This window comes from Talpa europaea, assembly GCF_964194135.1.
Source record: "Talpa europaea genome assembly, chromosome: 8".
Classification (NCBI taxonomy): Eukaryota; Metazoa; Chordata; class Mammalia; order Eulipotyphla; family Talpidae; genus Talpa; species Talpa europaea.
Window position 1 is genome coordinate 56,024,113 of NC_140075.1, and position 13,573 is coordinate 56,037,685.

The 13,573-nt window shown below is 38.0% G+C and overlaps 1 protein-coding gene across 5 annotated transcripts in view; it reads left to right on the forward strand.

Annotated features, from left to right (window-relative positions):
• Positions 1-13,573, forward strand: part of LRRC49 (leucine rich repeat containing 49) — a gene marked incomplete at both ends in the record, with an annotated part of 112,907 nt that overhangs the window by 80,545 nt on the left and 18,789 nt on the right. For all 5 annotated transcript variants that reach the window (XM_084240545.1, XM_084240542.1, XM_084240543.1 and 2 more), the window contains one exon: positions 357-523. In XM_084240545.1, coding sequence (XP_084096671.1) covers positions 357-523 — 167 coding nt within the window. The remainder of the gene's footprint in view (positions 1-356; positions 524-13,573) is intronic.

Genomic DNA, 13,573 nt, shown 5'->3' on the forward strand with positions numbered 1-13,573 from the left:
ACCAGGGTACAGGCCAGATGTGCAGGAGGGTGAGAGGATTCACCAGAGACAGAATGGGGAACAGACCAGGCAGAATGACTGAAATACACTGCTGAGGGGAGCAGCGGGTGAGACAGGTCTGCCGTGCCGTGTGGGTATCCCCCGGGCAGCTGGGATTAAACCCATGCTGCAGAGGCTGCAGACAGCTTCACAGCGCTGCACTCAACTGCCAGTGCCACCCGGGAGACCCTGGTAGCTACTTTTAAGGAATATGTTCCTTTTAAAAGTGTAAGTAGTACAAAAATATGTTCTTTGGATACTTTCTTGATATATAAATTGCATTAATGTAATTCTTGTCACAATTGAATTTTTCATAGGAGAAGAAAAGGTTAACAATTAACAACGTAGCTCGAAAATGGGACTTGCAACAAAATCGAATAACCAATATTGCTGCAAATCAAGATAGAAAAGATTCTGACTCTTCTTCTCAGGACCCATGTCAGATCGATGGAAACACCAACTCTGCATTTCCAGAGGAAACAGGGTATGCAATGCTAGTCTTTCCCAATATTGTGTCTTTGGGGAAGTGGATTTGGAGCAGAAATGGGAAACCATTTCACCTATAGTCAAAATAGTTTTTATAAGTAGAACTTATTCAAAATAGCAGTTTAAATAAAAAATATTAAGCTTGGAAATACTGAAAATATAAACTGACCTTTAATATAAAATTCTTCAACAGTTTTTTATTTTTCAGAGGAAAGAATATAGATCACTCAGTATTAGTTTCTGAGGCTTTCTACCCACCTCATCTATTTTGTCCCCTACCATCAGCCAGTTTATTCTCATACTACAGATGCAGTATGGGAGGTTGTTAGAAAGCTCCCATCAGTTACTTCCTACCTTAGAGCATTTCAGAAACAGTTCTCTTCTCCCCTTATGCCACTTCTCTGCCCTCCACTCCTTATTCTGCCTAACTTACTACAGCTCACACCTGGAAGCCTTAAATTTAAACCTCACATTCCTTGAAAAGTTTTCCCTAACTACTTCATGAAGATTAGACTAGATCCCTCTTTTATCTTCCAGTACTCTGTACCTTCCCTTATAAGCACTTGCCATAAACAGAATTAGTAGTTGGAAATTGTTTCATATCTGTCTTCCTCACAAGAAGGTAAGCTTTAAGAGGAAAGGAACCCTTAGTGGACTATAATGGACTATGTGGGTGCTTTGTTGGTGGATGTGGTGTGGTAACCTGTATCTGAAGAAGTGTAAACCTCATCCAGTAAATCACATAGAGTATTATAAATCAATTGTTACATCAGTTTAAAATAAAACAATTTTAAAAAAGAAGAAACAAATCCTGATAGACTTGACTTCTGTTGTGTCCTCAACAACCAGGACAGACTTTTATTTCTTAACTAGTAGTATTAAGCAATTCAACATAAAATCTGAATAATTGTTTCTATTCTGTTCTGTAATATCTGTCTATTCCAGTATTTCACAATCTCTTTTGTTCTATAGTAAATGTGTCACAGTATACAAATACCCAGGTTTATGAGCATACCTGAGTATACTGTCTACACTTAGCATCTCTCTCTTCTCTTTAAGAAAGCATATTGGAATCAAGAAAATGAGAGGGACACAAAGAACATATATATACTTTATATATGGTATATATAGTGTGTACATAATTTTAAAAGTATTTTATATAATTTAGTAATGAAGCCCAAGAGTGAAAAATAGAACAAATGTCACTTTTGTTTCTTTTGATGAAGCATGGTTATGTTATGATCTTAACCTAACTCTGAAACACATTTGAAATTAAATATAATGTATTTTTCTTCCTAAGTTTTTTTTTTAAAGCCATGTACAAAGAATGTAGTAAAGACATTCATATACAAAGAATATAGTAAAGGAAGTAGTTTCAGAGGCATTAGAATAATATCTTGGGAAGTTTTCTATAGTTAAAAGAGTCTGACATATATTTAGACATATACACCTCTAAATTTTTAGATGTAGGACTAATTTATATTGATCAGTCTACTTCCTGCAGCTCGCTTAGGAGCCCACATGTAGTTTCTCAGTGCTTTTAAGAAGAAAAATAGGGCAGCAAGAATAGGAATTAAGTAATACTTTATATATCATTCTTTTTTTTTTTTAAATATTTTATTTTATATAATTCTTTTTTTTTTTTAATAAATTTTATTGTTATATTCCCCATACAATTGCAGCCCCCCATTCTGACCCCAATCCCTCCCCTCCTGCCCCCGCCCCCCTAAAAGTGTCTCTGGTTCATAGTTTTTTGTTGATTTTGATTTTCACTTTCTTATAGTTATTCATTTTCCTGGTCCCTTATTTAAGTTTTCTAGATTCCTGCTATGAGTGAGACCATCCGGTATTTTTCTTTTTCTTTTTGGCTTATTTCGCTGAGCATGATCCCTTCCAGCGCCATCCATGTTGCAGCAAATTGCATGTGTTTATCTTTTTTGAATGCTGAGTAATATTCCATGGTATATATGTACCACATCTTCTTGATCCAGTCATCTATTTTTGGGCATTTGGGTTGTTTCCAAAGCTTAGCTATTGTAAACAGTGCTGCTATAAACATAGGGGTGCAGGTGTTCTTTGGAATTGATGTTTCTGTGTCCTTTGGGTAAATACCTAGGAGTGGAATTGCTGGATCATATGGAAGCTCTATGTTTAGTAGGTCCAGAAATCTTCACACAGCTTTCCACAGTGGTTGGACCAGTTTGCACTCCCACCAACAGTGCAGAAGAGTTCCTTTTTCTCCACACCCTCGCCAACATTTGTTGTTGCTAGTTTTTTTAATATGTGCCATTCTCACTGGTGTAAGATGGTATCTCATGGTAGTTTTGATTTGCATTTCCCTGATGACAAGTGATGTTGAACATTTTTTCATATGCCTGTTGGCCATTTGCATTTCCTCTTCAGAGAAGTTTCTTTTTAGCTCTTCTGCCCATTTTTTGACTGGATTATTTTCTTTGTTGTTGTTGAGTCTCATCAGCTCTTTGCAGATTTTTGTGATCAGTCCTTTATCATTAGTGTTGGGTGCAAAAATGTTCTCCCAGTTGGTGGGGTTTCTCTTTGTTTTTGTTATTGTCTCTTTTGCTGTGCAAAAGCTCTTTAATTTGATGTAGTCCCAGCTGTTTATCTTTGCCTTCACTATCACTGCTTTGGGTGATGTGTCTGTAAAGATGTCTTTGATGTGCAAATCACGTAGTGTTTCGCCTATATTTCCTTCTATATATTTTATGGTTTCAGGTCTTATGTCTAGTTCTTTAATCCATTTTGAGTTGATTTTTGTGTATGGTGTGAGGTGGTGGTCAAGCTTCATTCTTTTGCATGTAGCGACCCAGTTTTCCCAGCACCATTTATTGAACAAACTTTCTTTGCTCCAATGCATATTCTTTGCTCCTTTGTCAAAGGTTAGTTGACCATAAATCTGTGGGTTTATTTCTGGATTTTCTATTCGATTCCATTGGTCTGTATGTCTGTTCTTGTTCCAATACCATGCAGTTTTGATGATTATGGCTTTGTAGTATAGTTTGAAGTCTGGGAGTCTGATGCCTCCATTCCCTTCTTTTTTTTTCAGGAGAGCTTTGGCTATTCGGGGTTTTTTGTGATTCCATATGAATTTCATCAATAATTGTTCTATTTCTTTGAAGAATGACATTGAAATTTTGATTGGAATAGCATTGAATCTGTATATTGCTTTTGGAAGGATGGCCATTTTAATAATGTTTATTCTTCCAATCCATGAGCAGGGGATGTCTCTCCATTTCTTTGTGTCTTCTTCTATTTCTTTTAACAGTGTTTTATAGTTTTCTTTGTATAGGTCCTTTACCTCTTTTGTTAGATTTATTCCCAAATATTTGATTTTTTTTGTTTCAATAACAAAAGGGATGGTCTTTTTGATTTCTTCTTCTTCAGATTTATTGTTTGTGTATAGGAAGGCTACTGACTTTTGCGTGTTGATTTTGTATCCTGCCACTTTACTGAACTGATTGATGAGTTGAATTAGCTTTTCTGTGGAGTTTTTGGGGTTCTCTATGTATAATATCATATCGTCTGCAAATAGTGATAGTTTGACTTCTTCTTTTCCTATTTGGATTCCTTGGATGTCTTTCTCTTGTCTTATTGCCCTGGCTAGGACTTCCAGTATTATATTGAAAAGCAATGGTGAGAGTGGACATCCTTGTCTTGTTCCAGATCTTAATGGAATTGCTTTCAGCTTTTCACCATTGAGAATGATACTGGCTGTTGGCTTGTCATAGATGGCCTTTATGATGTTGAGGTATGTTCCTTGTATCCCAAGAATTTCAAGGGCTTTTATCATGAATGGGTGTTGCACTTTGTCGAAAGCTTTCTCAGCATCTATTGATATTATCATATGGTTTTTATATTTCTTTTTGTTGATGTGTTGGATAACGTTGATTGATTTTCGGATGTTAAACCATCCTTGTGCCCCTGGAATGAATCCAACTTGGTCGTGGTGAATTATCTTATGGATACATTGTTGGATTCTGATAGCTAAAATTTTATTGAGGATTTTTGCATCAGTGTTCATTAGGGAGATTGGCCTGTAGTTTTCCTTTTTTGTGTTGTCCTTGTTCGGTTTTGGTATTAGTGTAATGTTGGCTTCATAAAACGTGTTTGGTATTGTCCCTTCCTTCTCAATTTTTTGGAAGAGTTTGTGAAGGATAGGCACTAATTTGTCTCTGAATGTTTGGTAGAATTCATTTGTAAATCCATCAGGTCCTGGGCTTTTGTTTTTGGGGAGGTTTTTGATTACCATTTCAATTTCGCTAATTGTAATTGGTCTGTTTAGGTGTTCTATTTCTTCTTTATCTAGCTTTGGGTGATTGTAGAGTTGTAGGAATTTGTCCATCTCCTCTAGATTGTTAAACTTGTTTCCATATAACTGTTCATAGTAGTTACTGATTATTCTTTTGATTTCTGCTGTGTCCGTTGTGATTTCTCCTCTTTCATTGATGATCCTGTTTATTTGTGCTTTCTCCCTTTTTTCCTTTGTGAGCCTGGCTAGGGGTTTGTCTATTTTATGGATTTTTTCAAAGAACCAGCTCTTGGTTTCATTGATCTTTTGGATTGTTTTTTTAGTTTCAATTTCATTTATTTCTGCTTTGGTTTTTATTATTTCTTTTCTTCTACTGGTTTTGGGGTTTTTTTGTTGTTCTTTTTCTAGATCTTTGAGCTTCGAGATTAGGTTGTTTCTTTGCGTTCTTTCTTGTTTCTTGATGTGAGCTTCTATTGCTATATATTTTCCTCTTATTACTGCTTTTGCTGCATCCCATACATTTAGGATATTGGTGTCCTCCTTGTCGTTCAATTCAAAAAATTTTTTAATTTCTTCTTTGATCTCCTCATTAGTCCAATGGTCTTCCAGTAGTGTGGTTTTTAATCTCCATGAGGTAGGAAAGTTCCTTGCCTTCTTTTTATGGTTTATTTCTAGTTTGATGCCTTCATGGTCAGAAAAGATGGTTGATATGATTTCAATCTTGGTGTATCTGTTGATGTTTGTCTTGTGCCCCAGTATGTGATCGATCCTGGAGAATGATCCGTGTGCGCTTGAGAAAAATGTGTACTCCGTTTTTTTGGGGTTTAGTGTTCTATAGATGTCTGTTAAGCCCAATTGCTCTAGGTCTTTATTTAGAGCTTTGGTTTCTTTACTTATTTTTTGTCTTGTTGATCTATCCATTGTTGATAGTGGTGTGTTGAAGTCTCCCACTACGTATGTGTTTTCTCTGATGTCTGTTTTCAGAGAGGACAACAGTTGTCTGATATATTTTGGTGCTCCTTCGTTTGGTGAGTATATGTTAATGAGTGTTATTTCTTCTTGAAGTATTGTCCCCTTGATCATAATGTAGTGACCATTGGGGTCTCTTTTTATCTTTTTGAGTTTGAAATCTGTTTTATCTGATATAAGTATAGCTGTTCCTGCTTTCTTTTTTGGTCCATTTGCTTGTAGGATTGTTTTCCATCCTTTAACTTTGAGCCTATTTTTATCTTTTGTAGCTAAATGTGTTTCCTGGAGACAGCAAAAGGTTGGGTTTTGTTTCTTAATCCAGGCTGCAACTCTGTGTCTTTTTATTGAAGAGTTTAGTCCATTTACATTTAGAGTTAATATTGATATGTTAACATCTGTATTTGCCATTGTGTTTGTCTTTCCTTTGATTTATTTATTCTTTTAATAACTTTTTTTTTTTTTTGGCCTTCTTTCATTGTTATTCGTCGCTCTGAGGTTCTGGCTTTAGGACTCCTTGTAGTATTTTTTGGAGTGGGGGTTTAGTTGCAATGAAATTCCGGAGTTTCTGTTTGTCTGGGAAGGTCCATATTCTTTCTTCAAAGAGGAAGGAGAGCTTTGCGGGATAGAGTATTCTTGGTTGGCATCTGTTTTCTTGGAGTCTGTTGACTATGTCCCTCCACTCTCTCCTTGCCCGTAGTGTTTCTTCGGAGAAGTCTGATGTCAGCCTGATTGGTTTTCCTTTGAATGTTATCTGTTTCTTCCCTCTTGCCAGCTTCATTATTTTTTCCTTGTCCTGGATTCTTGGGAGCTTTACTATTATGTGTCTTGCTGTATTTTTTCTTTCGTCGTGGAAGTTTGGTGTTCTTCTTGCTTCTTGTATATCAATTTTCAGCTCCTTCTTCACATTTGGGAAGTTCTCTTCAATTATCTCTTTGAATATTTTCTCTGTTCCTACATCTCTCTCCTCTCCTTCTGGTATTCCTATAACTCTTATATTTCCTTTCCTCATGGAGTCAGATAGTTCCCGAAGTCTTTCTTCGTTCTTTTTCCTTCGTACTTCTCTTTCCTTTTCTGTTTTGGTTCTTTTTATTTCTGTGTCTTCAAGATTACTTATTCGTTCTTCCATTTCATCTATTCTGCTTTCATTGCTTTTCCCAGAATTCTTTAGTTCTTCCATTAATTCTTTGATCTCCTGCATTTCTTTTACTTCCCTCTTTAGGGACTCAATTTCTTTCTTCTGACCATTGTTTTCCCTCTCTAGGGACTCAATTGCATTCTTCTGATCGTTGATTATTTTTCCCTTATCATTGTTTTCCTTTATGACTTCTGTCAGTTTTTTAATCACGGCAATTTTAAATTCTCTTTCTGGAAGGCTCAGAAATTCTTCCAAGTTATTGTCGTTGCAATCTGGGGGCTGGCTTTCTTTTTGTGGTGTGCTTTTTCTCTGGAGAGTTGCTAGGTTGCGTGTGGTTCTTCTCCTCCCTACTGTCTGTTTTCTAATTTGCCGTATGCGTTGGGACACTGTGTTGTTGGGACTGGCCGGCATCTTGGGTGGGCTTCTCTGTTCCCCTCTGGTTCTTCCAGGAGTCATCTGTCAGTTTCAAGCAGCCTTTACTGGAGAAAGGTCCCTGTTCTAAAATGCCGATGTGGGGACACACTCCCTTGTGCGCCTGGTCTGCCCCGGCGGTGGGTTCCTGCTCCCCTCTGGGCTTGGACTGCAGGCCAGAGGGGGTCTGGCGTGGGCGAACTTCCCCCGCTCACCTCTGGCTCCTGAGGAAGCCTTCTGCAGGTAGTCTTTACTGAAGAAATGTCCCTGTTCTAAAATGGTGATGTGGGACACACTCCCTGCGCTTCTGGTCTCAGGCACACTCTTCTGCGCGCCTGGTCTGCCCCGGCTGTGGGTGCTCGCTCTCCCTGTGGGCTCAGACTACTTGTTCGGAAGGGGCCCGGTGTGGGCTAACTCCCCAGCTGGCCACTAGCTCCTTCAGTAGCCTGTGCTGGGGTCAAGTCGCTAGGTGGCGCCAGAGATCTCTCCTAGAGCCCTTGGGGAGCTGCTTTTCCACCCCGTGGGACAGGGAGCAGAGCGGGGATGGTAGGGTACACCTCAACGGCTTTGGGGTGCTGTGTCTGCCTTGTGCCCCACCGTCGTGGGGAACCCACGCCCCTAATTTCGTGCCCCGGGTCTCAGTTCCAAAGCCCTCAGTTCCAGGACGCGGGCTGTAGCCCAGATCAGTGGCGCGGGAATGGCGCCTTTTGAATCCCGCTCCCCTGCCTGGGCGCCTTGTTCCTGCTCACTCAGGGAGGGCCTCCGCCCGGGTCTCAGTTCCAAAGCCCTCGTTCCAGGACGCGGGCTGTAGCCCAGATCAGTGGCGCGGGAATGGCGCCTTTTGAATCCCGCTCCCCTGCCTGGGCGCCTTGTTCCTGCTCACTCAGGGAGGGCCTCCGCTGTCTCCCCCTAATTTCGTGCCCAGGGTCTCAGTTCCAAAGACCTCAGTTCCAGGATGCAGGCTGTAGCCCAGATCAGTGGCGTGGGAATGGCGCCTTTTGAATCCCGCTCCCCTGCCTGGGCGCCTTGTTCCTGCTCACTCAGGGAGGGCCTCCGCCGTCTCCCCGCAAGCCTAGGTCGCAGGCGCGGGGACCTGGGCAGCTGCAATCCAAGCGCCGCTTTCGCGCAAGCTTACCGGGCGGCTGGGGCTGTGTGCTGGTGCTGGTCTCCTCCTGGGGGGCGGGGCTCTCTTTAATGGCGCCTGGAGCTCACCTCCGCGGCGGATCCTGCAGGGTTCGCCTCAGCTCCCGTTCACGGGGTGTGGTGGCTGAAATAGTTCCTTTCCACTCACAGTCCCACTTGCTGCGTCCGTTTTTCTTGTTGGGCGTTTTGGTTTGTTGTTTTCCTCCTCTCTGCTGGTGGGAGAGTGCCGCCTCTGTGGGCGGGGGAGGGGAGCAGGGTTCTGCGCTTCCCTCCCTTCTCGTCCTCTTTTATGGCAACTTTCTTCTTTGGGCAGTTTGCTGGAGTCATCCGTTTATCTTCCGTGTCCCAGTTCTCACTGGGACCTGCCGCTTTTCCTCCCTATTAACTTTTTTTAATGGGAGATCTTACTCGCAGCGTCTCCTCGCCGCCATGTTGCTCCGCCCCCTCCTTTATATATCATTCTTATATTGTCCTAGAATTTTATTCAACATTAAGTGCCAAAATATAACTTTACTTGGTTAGAACTATAACACTTTATAAAGTTAAAATGTTATGGCATTGAGATTTAAGTTTATGAAATACTGCCCAAGTAGTTCTCTTTCTGATATCTCTTTTTTTTTAAAAGAAAAAATTTCTTTAAGGAGATTTTATAGTTCCAAGTTTATCCAAATAATCTTGGAAACTTTATATTGAAATAAAGTTCAGTGTTTTAAAATTTAATATATAATACATCAGTTATATTTATGATGTTAAGAGTTTGACTTAATTTTATTTCAGTTGATAGTCAATTTGATAATAATATCCCTTAATTAAACTATTTTTTTCCTTTTTTACAGCAGTGTCATCTTCATCTTATATTAAGTTCCCATAAATATTTGGATATATATTTCTGGATTATATACTCCATTTCACTAATCAATTTATCTATTTTAATGATACTATATAAAACTTTTTATTGTAGTAGTTTTATAATAAGCTTTAATACCTAGTAGGGGAAATCTGCACTTACTAAATTCATTTCAAAGTTTTAGTTTTCATGCACATCTTTTTCTATGTGAACTTTAAAGTCATTTAATCTAGTGTAATGTTGGCTTCATAAAACAAGTTTAGTATTATTCCTTCCTTCTCAATTTTTGAAAGAGTTTGTGAAGGATAGGCACTAATTCCTTTCTGAATGTTTGGTAGAATTCATTTGTAAATCCATCTGGTCCTGGGCTTTTGTTTTTGGGGAGGGTTTTGATTACCATTTCAATTTCACTGCTTGTAATTGGTCTGTTTGGTGTTCTATTTTTTCTTTATCTAGCTTTGTGCGATTGTAGAGTTGTAGCAATTTGTCCATCTGTTCTAGATTGTTGAACTTGTTAGCATATAACTGTTCATGGTAGTTTCTGATTATTCTTTTGATTTCTGCTGTGTCTGTTGTGATTTTTTTCTCTTTCATTTGTGATCCTATTTATTTGTGCTTTCTCCTGTTTTTCCTTTATGAGCCTGGCTAGGGCTTTGTCTATTTTATTTATTTTTTCAGAGAACCAACTTTTGGCTTCATTGATCTTTTGGATTTTTTTTTTAGTTTGATTTCATTTGATTTTTATTATTTCTTTTCTTCTACTGGTTTTAGGGTTTTTTTGTTGTTCTTTTTCTAGTTCTTTGAGCTGTGAGATTAAGTTGTGTCTTTGAATTCTTTCTTGTTTCTTGATGTGAGCCTGTATTGCTATGTATTTTCCTCTTATTACTGCTTTTGCTGCATCTCATACATTTAGGAAATTGGTGTCCTCCTTGTCATTCAACTCAAAGTATTTTTTAATTTCTTCTTTGATCTCCTCATTAGTCCAGTGGTCTTCCATTAGTATGGGTTTCAATCTCCATGAGGTAGGAGAGTTCCATGCCTTCTTTTTATGGTTTATTTCTAGTTTGATGCTTTCATGGTCAGAGAAGATGGTTGGTATGATTTCAGTCTTGGTGTATCTGTTGATATTTGTCTTGTGTCCCAGTATGTGATCGATCCTGGAGAATGATCCATGTGTGCTTGAGAAAAATGTGCACTCAGATTTTTTTGGGTTTAGTGTTCTATAGATGTCTGTTAAGCCCATGAGCTCTAGATCCTTATTTAGAGCTTTAGTGTCCTTACTTATTTTTTGTCTCGTTGATCTATCCGTTGTTGATAGTGGTGTGTTGAAGTCTCCTACTATATACATGTTTTCTCTGATATCTGTTTTCAGACATGATAATAGTTGTCTGATATATTTTGGTGCACCTTCATTTGGTGAGTATATGTTAATGAGTATTATTTCTTCTTGAAGTATTGTCCCCTTGATCATAATGTAATGACTGTCAGGAAACTTTTTTTACTTTTTTGAGTTTGAAATCTGTTTTATCTAATATAAGTATAGCTGTTCCTGCCTTCTTTTTTCGTCCATTTGCTTGTAGGATTGTTTTCCATCCTTTTACTTTCAGTCTATTTTTATCTTTTGTAGATAAATGTGTTTCCTGGAGACAGCAAAAGGTTGGGTTTTGTTTCTTAATCCAGCCTGCGACTCTGCGTCTTTTTATTGTGTTTAGTCCACTTACATTTAGAGTTAATATTGATATGTTAGCATCTGTATTTGCCATTTTGTTGGTCTTTTCTCTGGTTTTATTTTTTTTTTTTAATAATTTTTTTTTTTTTTGGTCTTGTTTCATTCTTATTCACCTCTCTGTTTGTTCTGACTTTAGGACTCCTTGTATTACTTTTTGGAGTGGGGGTTTAGTCGTAATGAAATTCTGGAGTTTCTGTTTGGGAAGGTCCTTATTATTTCTTCATAGAGGAAGGAAAGCTTTGCGGGATAGAGTATTCTTAGTTGGCATTTGTTGTCTTGGAATTTGTTGACTATGTCCCTCCACTCTCTCCTTGCCCGTAGTGTTTCTTCCGTGAAGTCTGATGTCAGCCTGATTGGTTTTACTTTATATATTATCTGTTTCTTCCCTCTTGTCAGCTTCATTATTTTTTCCTTGTTTTGGATTCTTGGGAGCTTTATTATTATGTGTCTTGCTGTATTTTTCCTTTCATCATGGAAGTTTGGTGTTCTTCTTGTTTCTTGTATGTCTATTTTCAGCCCCTTCTTCATGTTTGGGAAGTTCTCTTCAATTATTTCCTTGATTTTCTCTGTTCCTATGTCTCTCTCCTCTCCTTCTGGGATTTCTATAACTCTTATATTTCCTTTCCTCAAGGAGTCTCATAGTTCCCGAAGTCTTTCTTCATTCTTTATCCTTCTCACTTCACTTTCCTTTTATGTTTTGGTTCTTTATATTTCTGTGTCTTTGAGAGTACTTATTCATTCTTCCATTTCATCTATTCTGCTTTCATTGCTTTTCCCAGAGTTCTTTAGCTCCCCCATTAATCCTTTGATCTCCTGCATTTTTTTCACTTCCCTCTTTAGGGACTCAATTTCATTCTTCTTGATTATCTTTCCCTTATCAGGCCAGGTTCTAGCTAAATAGCAAATACAATGTGATAGACTGTGCTCCCCTACAAAATTGAGACTACCAGAGGAGAAGGGTAGGCTGTGGAAAGCAAGTGAGGATTGCATTAGAGTATGTTGGAGGATTATGGGTGCTTTGGTGGTGGGTATGGTGTAGCAATATACATCTAAAGAAGTGTGTACCTATACCTCTAAATTTGTCACATACAGTGTTGTAAACTAATGTTACCTCAATGAAAAATAATAGAATAAAAATAAAATAATCTTTTATCTTAAAAAGAGATTTAAATTTTTTTTCAGTATTCCCTGAGATTTTTTTAATATTTTATTTTATATAATTCTTACATCATTTTTCATTTTTGCACAATGTATGTATGTGTTTTCATTTTGGTTATATTGGCCCAGTTTGCACTCCCACCAGCAGTGAGGAGAGTTCCTTTTTCTCCACAACCTCGCCAACATTTGTTGTTACTAGTTTTTTTTTTTAATATGTGCCATTCTCACTGGTGTAAGATGGTATCTCATGGTAGTTTTGATCTGCATTTCCCTGATTACAAGTGATGTTGAACATTTTTTCATATGTCTGTTGGCCACTTGCATTTCCTCTTTAGAGAAGTTACTTTTTAGCTCTTCTGCCCATTTTTTGACTGGATTATTTTCTTTGTTTTTGTTGAGTCTCATCAGCTTTTGTAGATTTTGTGATCAGCCCTTTATCTTTAGTGTTGTATGCAAAATTTTTCTCCCAGTCGGTGGGGTTTCAAAAAGAGAATTAAATTTTGATTTGTAAAATGGAAAACAAGAAGAGATGGGTCGTATATTCTAGGCTAGATTATTAAGGAATTAGGAGATTGCCAATACATTGGGTAATATTTAATATTTCTAGGATTAGAGATTTAAATGAAGTCGAAAATGAGAAGTTTATGAGGTAAGAGGGTTAATAACGAGCTAGACTAGTGGGGGTTTATGGTTTATGAAGTTGAGATTTTAAAAATGGAACATATCTAAGTAATGACAGCATTAAGAGCAATTTGGAGGCCATCTTTTTAGCCATGGGAATGGGTTATTGAAGGAGAGTAGATGTGAAGATCATCTGAGGAAAGGAGATCAGTTAAGGCTGTTATCATAGATATTGAATTTTTGCAGGTAAGAGAAGTGCAGTATAGCATAGTACTAGGGACCAAACTATACAACAAATGACCAGCCTTATCTCCTTCCAATCTCAACCATGAATCCTATGCTCTTCTTATATTATTGTTCACTCAGTGTACAAATTTTATTAGTTGTCTCCTGCAGTGAGTGCAAGAGAGTATTTATTAATTGACTCTTTAATTGGCAAAACTGTCTCTGTTAATTGTATACTAGACTATTACTACAACTTTCCAGATACCTTGAACTTTTTAATCAGCTTATGTCCAAAAATTCTGTGACCCTTAAAAATAATTAAACATTGTAGTGTCTTCACTTTTACTATCTCAATTATAGTCAGTTCCTAAAGAAAAAAGTATATGTTGGTGAAGATTGTTTTGCTGTATAATTACTGCCAAGAGTTTCAGAATTTTTATTAGAAGCTCCGTAAGTCAGAGACTTTTGAGGCAAGGAGCACATAGAAGTTTTGGGAGAAATGGAAAAAATGATGTTTGGGTTCACTGGAGATGTAGAGATGAA